At 40.6% G+C, this 13,263-nt stretch overlaps 1 protein-coding gene across 1 annotated transcript in view; it reads left to right on the plus strand.

The window, feature by feature from the left end:
* Positions 1-13,263, plus strand: part of DOCK4 (dedicator of cytokinesis 4) — a 494,753-nt gene that overhangs the window by 337,849 nt on the left and 143,641 nt on the right. Inside the window, 6 exon segments of the mRNA XM_017878678.1 lie at positions 4,469-4,566; positions 4,679-4,690; positions 4,692-4,754; positions 4,935-5,029; positions 7,369-7,450; positions 9,113-9,283. Coding sequence (XP_017734167.1) covers positions 4,469-4,566; positions 4,679-4,690; positions 4,692-4,754; positions 4,935-5,029; positions 7,369-7,450; positions 9,113-9,283 — 521 coding nt within the window.

The following is a 13,263-nucleotide window of genomic DNA, read 5'->3' on the forward strand; positions in this document are numbered from 1 at the left end:
AAAAAAAAAAAAAAAAAAAAAAGACGAAAATACCAACACCGTAATCTCATGTTTTATAGCTCCATAAACAGTGCTAATTGCAGGCTTTAGAATAAAGGCTGTTTTTTGTTTAATTAGATGCATATTGCTTTTCAGTTCTAGCATTACTTTTTATATCAGTGATTGTTTAGCAAGTTATGATTAATAAACCAAGCTCTTCTCCTTGGCAAATTGCTATGAAAACATCTTCTTTAATGAAGGAAGTAAATTAAACATTTTTGAGTTTTTTATGATTGCCATATAAGACTTCTGGCTAGCACCCTGAATGCTACATTAAATAAGTTATATTAATTATGTTGAGAAGAATCACTTTATAATGAGGTATTATGTCTCATAAAAACCTGTGCCTAAACATGTGTGCTGTTATTAGTTCTTTCTTTCTTCCTTCTTCTGTGTCAGAGAACAGCATTTGTAGAAGGAAACATTTCTTCTTTTAGATCATAGTCTCAGGAAAAAAGCAAAAGGTAACATCAAAATTTTAACCACTTTTGAAACACCTCTCAATTTCAACATGCATTGCTACTATATTTGTATAGGACACCAAGTTAAGATTTGTTATACCAGGCTTTATCAGCATTCAGTAGTTAATGATTTTATTTAAATAAAACTTCCATTGGCATAACTCGATAAATGATTATAAAGCATTTACAAAACCTCAGGTATTTTTTTTATGAGGCCAGTTTACCCCCATAGAAATTATAAAGATAATAAAATCAACCTTTTATTGAGATCCTTAAACAGGAATATTTATTTATTCTATGTGGATTAGTTGTGTGTGGGTAGTAGAGTTTGCATTCATGTTTAACTGAATTTCCCCAATAGGATATTTTGGGTTGTATTACTTATCTATTGCAGCTATAGCAGCTACCACAAACTTACTGCCTTAAAACAATAAAGATTTATTATTGTTGCAGTTCTGGAGGTCAAATATCCAAAATCAGTTCCACTGGGCTAAAATCAAAGTGTCAGCAGGGCTGCATTCCCCCTGAAATGGAGAGAATCCATTTTCTTACCCTTCCTAGCTTTAGAGGCCACCTGCATTCCTTGGCCTATGGCCCCTTCCTCTATCTGCAAAGCCAGAAGCATAGCATCGTCACATCTCTCTGAGTCTGACCATCTTACATCTTTTAAGGATTCTTATGATTATATTGAGCTGGATAATCCAATATTTTAAGATATTTAATCACATCTGTACAGTCTTCTTTTGCTGTGTGAGGGAAACATAGTCCCTCCTAATTCTTGGAACAGGTTCTTTTGAGGCCATTATTCTGCCTGCCACACAGGTAACCCTGACAATAGATTGTCTTCCATCAAAATATTTGGTCCTACGTACTGAATTTGTGCTAGTTGTAGCGTTTAGGATGTTAGACACAATTATGAAAATAAGGCAGAGAGAAACAAATCCTGAAAATTAGAAGTTGCTACTTTTTAAAAGTAGAGAACATTTTCAGGTAAATATGAGTAAAAGACAACTTATGAAATAATTATATTAAACATCTCACTATATGGAAAGTGGGATCGGAATTCCATGCAATGATTGGCTCATTTTTGGAGACGGATAAGTGTTTCATTCATTATTAGTTTGGCTTTGATTAATCTTGTCAATGAGAAACAGCTCAAAAGGAGCCAGGAAATGAATGGCGTGTTTCAAGAGTTGAGAAGGAGGAAGGAAGTTAGTTGATCTTTCTGAAATTTACATGCTAAACACACATCTCTGTGTCGAAGTAATTTAGTTCCAAATTGGAATTAAATTGCTATGTATTCATTTTTCTTCACTTGGAAAATATACAAATCTTATTTCTACTACAATTCGGCATTTACTAAGTGATATGGTCTCTAGGAGCAGTTTCCTAGAGCAGATTTGCATTTCAGAATTCCCAAAGTGTGTCTGTCTGCACATGCTTTGTGTCATCCAACATGGATGGTGTACCAAGGCCAAAGCACTATGCTGGGCATCTGTGACTGCCAGAACAGGTAGAGATTTTATGGTTTGGAGGATTAGGGGTCATGGCATCCTCCTATTTTATAGCTCTTGATAGGTTAGGTACATAATACACACCTAATAAATGCCTGTTGAATGGAATGTAGAAATTGGTATTTTCTGTGATAGGTTGTAGCTCCTAATTTGCGGCTAACATCCTCAGATGGCAAAAGCAAAAACCTAGGATACAGCAATTTTGCCTGAACTCTAAGTATTTTGCATACATGATTAATTACATCCAGATGTAATCATAGTCTCAGAAAAAAAGCAAAATGTAACATCAAAATTTTGACCACTTTTAAAACACCTCTCAATTTCAACATTGAGCAACATTGCTGCTATATTTATATAGGACACCAAGTTAAGATTTGTTATACCAGGCTTTATCAGCATTCGGTAGTTAATGAATGGGCTTTTCCACGTGCTCCATCATGAGCAGTGTAGAGATTCATCAGCCTTCTTGCAGAGAAGATGGGCAGGCTTATCCTGACTCATTTTCTGGACCCCTGTAATCTATTTTCCAGCCCTACTTAAATGGGCACTAGTCCTCATTCTCCACTGCTGCCACTTTGTTGCCAGCATAGCCACCTCCTTCCTCCCCACACTCCTCACATTGAGCAGGGTCCTCATGGCCCCTCCAACTGCCTCACTTTAAAGGAAGGGAAAGAGAACACAAAGGAGGAGTGAGAGCTGGGATGGGGGTGGAGTGGGAAGCGAGGAGTGAATGGCAGGGGAAATGCACGGGGGATTATGAAAGAGAAGATGCCAGGGAGGGGAGGCCTCCTGAAGTGAGATGCAGGAAGTAGGAAGTAGGTGGGAGGGAAGCAGCAAACTGGGGAGAACAATAGAGCTTTGCCTTTGTCACCCTGGGTCTCACTCTGTGGAAGTATCTGATATGCCAAATATAACCAATCAGTTTTAAAAAGGTTTCAATCATACCCCAGAGTGTCTGAATTGCATCTGAATAGTCAACATTTTCAGGGTTTTTGGTTATGAAAACATAAATCTCTTTTCAAAGTTGGTATTTTAAAATCCCTTTATTTTTCTCATTCTAATTCCTCCTCCTCCTCTTACCCGTGTTTGTTGCAGATAAACATTCCTGTTTGGTACTGAATTCCTTACTATTAATAGTAAATCCTTTGTGAGGTTTTTCTCTTGAATCTGGCTTTGGTGGAGCTTGCCTTTCTTTCTCCTTGAGATTCTTAATGCTTTTTCTCACTTCTCTTCTCTGTATTCTCTTTTTCTTTCTCATCTTACCTACTTCCTTGGTTTTGGGGGGTTTGGAGTTTTTGTTCCCTCATTCATATTTCTGTTTCTCAGAAAGTCCCTTTTGGGTTTCTGCTAAAACAAGTGATTTGAAGTGAATTTCCTGCTTCTCTGCCTGGAAATTCTGTCCTGGCTTCTCTCTCGGCCTGTCTAGTCTGGCAACTCCACCGAGCCCTGAGGCCAGCTCTACCAGGTCCCCCTGCCCTGTGCATGCTTGGCACACATGAGCCTTCAGTTCTCACTGCATTCGTTGGCCTCCAGATGCTACATCTCCCTGCATGCTTTGTAGACTAATAACACATGAACACCATCTCCCAGAGCCTTTCTAACTTCTGCCCACGAAAGATAAAATTATTCCCTCCCCAGGTGAAGAGGTTCTCAGGACCTGCTGGACTAAGGCCCGCGTGTCTGTTTAGGAAAGGGTTAAAGAGCTGGGCCGTGTGCTTACCTGGACTCTGGGATGGAAGATGGCCCATGGAGTCCAGCAGCTGCTCTTCTCAGGTTGAGAGCTCCCTGGATGATCTGAGAAATCACTGGGCCTGTTATCATTCTTTTAGTCTGTAAGATTTGGGTCACGTTGCCAAGAAGACCTTTGTTGCTGGGTGGAGTTGGTTGCTAGCAGAGTGCTATGTGCTGGGCACCCAAACAGGAATAAAGCACGTTCCCAGCCCTCAAGAAACTCTCATCTTTCCAGGAGGAGGCAGAAAAATTAATCAACACATATTTGTCACCTGCCTGCTCTGTTCTTGGTGCTGAGAATACAGGAGGGCCCAGGTTGGCATGGCTTTTTTCTCTTGGAGTTTACAGTCTAGGTGAGGCATAGACGAATACACCAACAACTTACACCAATGGTAAGGTAAGTGCTACTGTGATGTGGAAGCATGGAGAAGGGACAGTTAGCTCGAGATTTCAGGAAAGGCTTCCAAAATGAAGCAACATCCAACCTGAGGACTAAAAGAAGAGTAGGAGTTTGTAAGTCAAGAGCAGTGGGGAGGAAACAGAATACAGTGTAATAAATGCCATCCTGGAGAGGGCTAGTCATAGTTTGTGGGCGCCCGCAACTTGAGTGGCTAGGAAAAGGGAGCCACATGTGTTAAGAATTTTACTTTTACCAGCAGAACGCTTTCATGTGAGGAACTGTTCCCTATTAAGGCAATTAATCCTCCTTTTCTGTTTTGAAAGGTGATATGCTTGATCTTTTGAAGTGGAGAACTCACCCAGACAAGATCACTGGCTGTCTCTCTAAATTAAAAGAAATCGATGGCTCAGAGATAGTAAAGGTATATAGTATTTCATTACTATTTTCCTTGCAGAGATTCATAGAATAAAGAACATTTGGAGGAAAAGACAGATAGTATCTTATTTACTTCATTTATACTTCTTATCTGACAGTTTCGGCAGGATTACACTGGATACCTTATTTGGAAATTTTAATGAAATTCCCAAAAAATATGGGTCTAAAGTGTTTGTTCTTTGGTAAGTTCAAATTCCCTTATTATTTATTTTACCTGTTTTGTCTCTATCTTGGCTTTATGAGGCTCGGTTCAGAACATGCATTAATCATGTAAGGTTCCATTTTAAAGAAGCAAAGAAAAGGAAACCTTGTTTGCAAATCTGGTTTTATAAAGCTCAATTTTCTTTTTTTTAGGTTACTAATAATTTGCTGCAAGTAGAAAATTCATCTTTTAACCTGTAATGGACTACTTACATTGAGAGTCATTTTGCTGGGGCACTTGCATACAGGTAAGGCCCTGTATCTTGTAATTAGTTTGGAAGTGGTTCCTTTCAAGCTTTTCTCAGCAGAAGAGGTGATATAGGAAAATTTAAAAGGGAGTGTAGGAAGAAATGGAGCACTACTGAAGTGTCTCTTGAGATAGTCTCTTCCCTGCTAACACACCCTTTTTCAGTGGCTAGAACTTATTTTGATTAAAAGGGGAAAAAAACCTCCTGAATTCTATTCCTGAGCCCTATAATATAAAGTCTTTCCTTCTTGTCTCTGTTTCACTGGATATTCTTTGGTCTAAACTGTCTGGCACTTTGGCTGTTAAGAGTCCCACTTCATCACTGTACTCCCTGATGATTATAAATGTTCATAAGAAAGAAATATGAATGGAAAACAACGTTTGCATTCACACCTGCTGAAAGTCATTCATTCATTTATCTGTTAGGATTTACTGAGTGCCAGCTGCTTGCCAGGCGCTGTACTTTATCCTGATGATGTGAAGACCTGGTCCCTGCCCTCAGGCAATTTAGTCATTGGGATCTACTCTTTGACAGGGGCTGCTATTTTAACTGCTCCTCCTTTTCTACCGGCTCAGGTGATGCTGAAAAGTTATGAATAATGTCATCTTTAGCTAGTGCCTGCCTCCTCACAAGGTAGTTGATAATTGCCAGAGGCCACAGCTTCTCTCTTTCAGTTTGACAAATAACACCTTCCCAGTCTGGCTCTGCTTAGATAGCCCAGGAGTGTACCCCATTGTCTGTCTCCCAGTCCAATATGGTGCTTGCTGTTCTCCCATATTTCTACCTTATACCTTAAGCACCTATGGGCATGCACATGCCTGACTATTCCCTGAGATGAGTTTAAAAAGCATGAAATCAGGTTGATATCCTTCCCCCATCTATGTAATATATAAAGGTTAGTAGGTTATCAGATAAGCATTTGATCCTGTTTACTTGAATATTCCCACCCATGACATGTTAAGATCGACATCTCCAACATCGAAATGAATGAAGGTATTTTCGTTAGACTAGACCATTCATCAGTGTGATTTTTTGCTGAGAGCGAAATGCAACCTCAGGAATAGTTTTGAAACATCAGCCCACTCAGCCTAACAATTTGGGCCCTAGTGTGAGGAGGTCACTGCTTCCAAGTTAAATTCTCTTTGGAAGCTAGAAAACAAGAGTATAATTTCTCACACTTCCGATTGGCCAGGAAAGCAGGATCTTAAAAAGACAAATAAGACTTGTGGAATCCTTTCAGGCTGGGGGTGATCAGAAACTCACTGGCATATTATCTTTAAAAATAGCACTCCACCAACATCCACCTGCTGGCACATCCAAGTATTCTCCCCTGGCCCAGAGAAACATTGCTGGGTAAACTGTTTTCTAGAAACCAAGAACTGGCTCGGTGCAGTGGTTCTTGCCTGTAATCCCAGCACTTTGGGAGGCCAAGGTGGGCAGATCATTTGAGGTCAGGGGTTCAAGACCAGCCTGGCCAACATGGTGAACCTGGCCTCTACAAAAAATACAAAAATTAGCTGGGCATGGTGGTGCATACTTGAATCCTAGCTGCTTGGGAGGCTAAGGCAGAAGAATTGCTTGAACCCAGGAGGGAGGCAGAGGTTGCAGTGGGCCAAGCCACTGCACACCGGCCTGGGTGACAGAGCAAGACTCTGTCTCAAAAAAAAAAAAAAGAAAAAGAAGAAAAAAGAAACCAAGAACTGACCAAAGTTCAAGGTGGTAAGACTGTAATCTTGAGAGTTGTTCGCTGTTGTTTTTACATTTTTTCAAAACGGGGGAAAAAAAATACCTTGGCCTTTCTAGAAATTCTCCTAAGGCACATATTGACATAAGCCATGTTCTTCTCACAGGTCAGAAAATTGGCTTGATAAATCCATGAGGTGTGCGTAGCAGTGGGGAAGCATTGTCTCCATCCCTCTTCTCCACCCCGTTTTGCCTGCAGCCTAATGATATTGCATCCAGCTGTTTACATGGTCACTGGAAAAGAAATCCCAGTGAGCAATTTTACAGTATTGACCATGGCAGTCATACTGCCAGGCACTTGGTTGGCCAGAGTCCTTTTCTCCAATATTCATGTTCACCCATTTGGAAGCATTACCAGAAATGCAGGACTATGGAATATGTCCAGATTGAGTGTTGTTTCTCTCTTAAACTTTGAAAAGGGGTGGCAGTGTTGATCTGCAGATTTAGTAAAATTATTGTACAGCAGATTGACAGGAAAATGCGAGAACTGTTGGGAAAAGAAGCCTCCTCATGATACAGTTAAGCATTGGATTTGTTGGCATTTAATTGAGAATTAGACCAATTCTACATTCTGCACATTTTCCCCTGTATTTTAGAGATCTCATCAAAGTGCTCAAATGGTATGTGGACCGGATCACAGAAGCAGAGCGGCAAGAGCATATCCAGGAGGTGCTGAAGGTGATAACATGCTGTTGATAACAGATAGCAGAGTCTAACAAAGCTGTTGCATGCTGATGCTTAAACTAATTGGTTCCTCTACACAGACAGTAATGGGTGATGATATATTACTGACATTCCAATTCAAGGATCTTAATCAGTTTGTGGCTGCTTGAGAGCTGATGAAATTTGAAGGGGGCTTTGCCAAGCTAGTCTACTGGAAACTGTTTGGGGTTGAATCTTTGTTCCTCTGGGCTGTAGAGCACTTGAAGTGAAGTCTAAGATGAGCAGGAAAGGGAGGGTTTATGAGAGAAGACTATATAGGGGCAGTTAAGCTTAGAAGTTCCTGGCTCTTGCCGGGTGCGGTGGCTCAAGCTTGTAATCCTAGCGCTTTGGGAGGCCTAGATGGGCAGATCACGAGGTCAGGACATCGAGACCATCCTGGCTAACACGGTGAAACCCCATCTCTACTAAAAAATACAAAAAACTAGTCAGGCGAGGTGGCAGGCGCCTGTTGTCCCAGCTACTCGGGAGGCTGAGGCAGGAGAATGGCGTGAACCCGGGAGGTGGAGCTTGCAGTGAGCTGAGATCGCGCCACTGCACTCCAGCCTGGGCAACTAAGCGAGACTCCGTCTCAAAAAAAAAAGAAATTCCTGGCTCTTGCTTCCACCAACCTGACAGAGACCATCGGAGAACCATTTATGTTAAATTTTAAGAGCAAATAGGGTGGCTTAGCAGGGATTATAATGAGGAAACCTGAGACTTGACTGGGTCTTGTGGTCTCTGGGTGCTATATGCTCCCTTGTCTGTGGAGATACTAATCCCTTACTTGCAAACATGTTGAAAAAGAGTACAAATTCTTAAAGGAACTGTCCAGTAACAGCCCTGGTAGTCTCCTGATTCCTGTTGTTGAGGACCATCCTATTTGGTGTCAGTAGATTTAAGTAGACAATGTATACATTTTATAAAACAAGGATTTTGTGAATTATACATTTGTAATTTTGGGCTGAATGAAGGTAAAATGCTAAGTGGCAAGAGTACTACTTGTCAAAACAAAATTATTTTTTCAAAAACAGTTATCTTTTTGTTGACTAAATTTAAAGAACATCTGAGGGTCAAAAACACTTAGTGTTCATCATACTCCAGAATGACAAAGTGTTTGTTATTTTTTTTATTTTTTTAGACGGAGTTTTGCTCTTGTTGCCCAGGCTGGAGTACAATGGCGCATTCTCAGCTCACTGCAACCTCTGCCTCCCATGTTCAAGCAACTCTCCTGCCTCAGCCTCCCAAGTAGCTGGGATTACAGGCATGCCCCACCATGCCTGGCCAGTTTTGTATTTTTGGTAGAGATGAAGTTTCTCCATGTTGGTCAGGCTGGTCTCGAACTCCTGACCTCAGGTGATCCGCCCGCCTCGGCCTCCCAAAGTGCTGGGATTACAGGCATGAGCCACCACACCCGGCTAAAGTGTTTTTAAATTTTCTATACGTTTCTCTCACTAAGCATCAGAGAAAAGTGGCTGTTCCCCGTAAAAGTAAATACTATTCAAAAAAGCCTCACAAGGCCTTGGTGTTTACATGAATAATTTGAAAGTTTAATGCCATACCATAGTTTTTATGCCATGTCATTGTTAAATAAATACTCTTTGTCTCCTTTGAAGCTAACTTTTAAAATTGTATTTTAAGGCACAAGAATACATTTTTAAGTATATAGTTCAATCTCGAAGGCTGTTTTCCCTTGCCACTGGTGGGCAAAACGAAGAGGAATTCCGCTGCTGCATTCAGGAGCTTCTCATGTCAGTCCGTTTCTTTCTTTCACAAGAGAGCAAAGGGTCTGGAGCATTATCTCAGTCACAGGTAATTTCTTTTCATCTATGCTCAATAGAAGAAAGCGATAAGTGCAGTTTATTTATTTTTACACAGCAGTGTAATCAAATGTTTTCTCCACCAGAAGTCAGTAGCTCCAGTTTATATTTGTAGCTTAACCAACTTTATGAGTAGACTTTTAAAATTCCCCTACCTTCTGTGTACCAGCTGAGCAGAAGTGGTTTGCCTTTCCCTTCTGTCTCTGCATGGAGAGGCTATTGGTTTGCATCAGCTTCATTTCCAGTTACCAGAACACATACTGATGATTGGACATGCTGTCACCACCAGCCCTGGGGAAGGAATTTCACTAGAGCCAATCTCTTGCAGTTCTTTTCCCCAAGCCTCTCACTGCATTTCAATCTGTCAACTTGAGAATCATTATATTGGACTCAGCTAAGCTGCATGTTGTTTTGTTTTATTGAACTTGACCCTAATCATCCTGGGAGTGATCTTTTAAGACCAGTGCAGAGCTGCTGCCGCCAAACTCTATTACTGGAAATGGCCCCACATGTTTTTTTTTAAGAACGGGATCCATCTACTTCCCAAATAGCATGGCCTTGAATATGTTCCATGAGGTAATTCTGAATATTTTCCCTATACTTTCTCGATTCTTCTTGTATACTTTTAATTCTGATGACTTGGTTAAAAACCTATCAGGAGAAGCAGCCTCTTACCATGCCCTAGAGGTTAGAGAAACTTGTAATCATTGAGAACTGGGACATAAAAAGGGAGACTGGGAGACAAAATTAGATCCTTAACAGTGTTGTTATGATTTGGTGCTATGTGATGTTCAGAAAGCAAAACACCAGGAATGCACCAGCCCTCCGATAATGTGCTGTATTTTTTCTGAATGTTTAGAGGTCTATTCTTGTTCCTCTTTTCTTTATAGAGGTGGACTCTTTTTTTTTTTTTTTCTTTTTGAGACGGAGTCTTGCTCTGCCACCCAGGCTGGAGTGCAGTGGCCGGATCTCAGCTCACTGCAAGCTCCGCCTCCCGGGTTCACGCCATTCTCCTGCCTCAGCCTCCCGAGTAGCTGGGACTACAGGCGCCCGCCACCTCGCCCGGCTAGTTTTTTGTAGTTTTAGTAGAGACGGGGTTTCACCGTGTTAGCCAGGATGGTCTCGATCTCCTGACCTCGTGATCCGCCCGTCTCGGCCTCCCAAAGTGCTGGGATTACAGGCTTGAGCCACCGCGCCCGGCCTAGAGGTGGACTCTTCTTCCATCTGGGCAAGGATACAACTCAGGCTCTTTTAAGTGTTGTTTTGGCCTTTGCAGTCAAGAGTACAATCACTGCACTGTGGGAACTTGCCAGAGACCTCAGTGTCAAGTTGCCCACTACTAGCTAAACCCTGATGACAGCACTTGATATTTAAGCAGGATAATCCAACAGGCTAACCGTGCATTCCTTTAGACCAGAGTTCTTAGAAGTTTACTATCTCTACAAAAGTAATTCAGAATTTGAGTTTTCACCCTGAGTTTTTTTTTTTTTTTTTTTTTTTTTTTTACCGTTTATCGGTTAAAGAGAAAAAAATTCCCTAATTCACACCTGAAAAATATTTTCTTACTCTTAAGAGTAACTGTAAGGCATGGTTTCTTCTTAGAGATTCAGGAAACTTTTTTTTTTTTTACCTTAATTGTACCACTGGATCCTGGAGGTCCCCCTAAGGTGGCTTGGGCCACCGGGGTACAGCAGAGTGGAGCAGCTCGCTTTCACCTCTTCAACACGCTGACTCCCACTGCTCTTGATTCTCTGAGCTCTATCCCACAGCAAATTTTAGAAACAAATTTAGCACCTTCAAAGAATCATATTTGATATTTTTTGCTCTCAGCTTTTAATCAAGAGATAATATGTAAATGTGTCCATAAAGTTTCGGAACATCTTTGTAAACTCTGCTGAAGTCATTCTCTGTTATTTTGTGCAGTATCACTTAACCTGTATATTTTGATGTGATAATTTATGTTTAGTTTGATGCTAAGAAAAAATCCATATAAAATGATAAAATGGTTAGTTTTCTTTATTAAGCAATGAGAACTTTGCCTCTTTGTATTTGGGGAAGACAAGAAATGCCACACACCTCTGCCCATACCAGGTTCCCTTTTGATCCCATGCACTCTCTGCAGAGGCAGTGCTACTAATTCAGTGGATTCAATGTGTTAGTTTTCTGTATAACAAATGACCATAAGCTTAATGGCTTTAAACAGCACTCATTTATTAGCCCACAGTTCTATAAGTCAGAATTCCAGGCAGGCTTGGTTGGGTCCTTTCCTTAGGATCTCCTAAAGTCAAAATCAAAGTGTTGGCTTTCATGTGTTATCTGGAGGCCTGGAAATGAATTTACTTTCATGATCTTTTATGCTGTTGGCAGAAATGTTTCTTTGTTTTCAGAAGACTAACGTCCCCATTTCCTTGATGGCAGTCAGCCAGTGGGGGAAGGTGCTGTCAGCTGCCAGAGGCCACTTGCAGTCCTTGGCACATGGCTGCTCCATCCTCAAATGTAGCAACAGTATGTCAGATTCTCCTCATTCTTTGAATCTCTCTGACCACTTCTCCTGCTGGTTGGATTGATGGGAAGCTACCCCACAGATGTATCCATCCTGGTCCTACCGGGTAGGTTCATTTAGTCCTCCTGTCCCAAATGCAACTTGCTAATGACACTGTTCTTGTTAGCCCTGTCCTGGAAGGACTAAGGACTAACCCAGCTGGTACAACAGTGATTCTTAGCTTTCCATTTCATGGACACACACCCCCTACCACAAGATCCCTAAAAGAAGAAGAATGTCAGAAGGAATAGAGCCCAAACTCTGCTAGACGATTCCCAATAGTTATCTTTCCCTGTGTGTCCTGGCTACCAGGAAAGTCAAAATTAAATTGTACTTTTATTTTTGCTTGCAGTAAAAACAATCAGCTTGCCCTGGCACAGCCGTCTTCCTGCTGTCATCACAAGATCCTTGTTCCTTTTTCCTTTTTAATCATCCTATTATATGTGTATCTTACACTGTAGGCACATCAGATATCTTTTTGAAGTCAAGATGTATAAATAAATAAATAATGGATAAATTAAGGGATACCTGAGGAAAATCAACTTAGTTGACTTTTCAGTAATCAGAAAGCTGGGCTCATTTTATTTAACTTCACTGGTATGAGTCAGCTCTCTGCAGGGTGACATGAAGGTTATATAAATACAGGCTCTAACAGAGAATACCAAGTTAGTAACTTTAAATATATTCAAGTAAATCTATAATTTTTAAGAGCCAAGGGCCATCACTGTTTACTTATAGCACCTGAAGTATTTTGATGGCTCTGGCATCAAAAACAGATATTGGCTCTTCTAGACATTTTTGCTGCTGCTGTATAAATAAATAAATACTAAAATTCTTAAATTTGAGTTTGAGTCTGTGTTTGAATCATCAGCACATGTAGACACGACCTACTTTCTGATGGAGCCAGATCTTATTGGTACGCCAACTAGCACTTGAATCTCAGCATTTTAGAAACACGTACCTTCCCTGACTAGGTACAGTTGAAGCTAGTCGACTCTTCTTCCATTGCCCTCCTTTTATGGAATTTTAAAAGGCTGACTTTGTTTGTTTTGATGTATAATCCTAGCCGAATTTTTTAAGTATGCCCTTTGAGATTTGATGTGAGCATCTTTTTTCCCCATAAGAAATGATTATTGGGTTTTTTATTTACATAAAAATGTTGTTCTTAGTCTGTACACACAGTTCTTAGTTTAAAATAGATCTTGAAGATCTTGTAATGATCTTTTTGTTTTACAAGAGATGAAACTAAAGCCTAAATGATGAAACTAAAGGGTGCTCAAATAACTTTCCAAAGTCACAGAGTTGATTGGAAGCAAAGCTAATACTATATATAACTTAGGTCTTCTGATGCCCTGTCCTGTGTTTTTTCTTAAATCAGAAATGGAGTGCTTTGGAGGAACTAACATGTTTGGTTTTTTTTTTTTTTTTTT

Source organism: Rhinopithecus bieti, unplaced genomic scaffold (assembly GCF_001698545.2).
Source record: "Rhinopithecus bieti isolate Rb0 unplaced genomic scaffold, ASM169854v2 scaffold_10712, whole genome shotgun sequence".
In the NCBI taxonomy this organism is placed as follows: domain Eukaryota; kingdom Metazoa; phylum Chordata; class Mammalia; order Primates; family Cercopithecidae; genus Rhinopithecus; species Rhinopithecus bieti.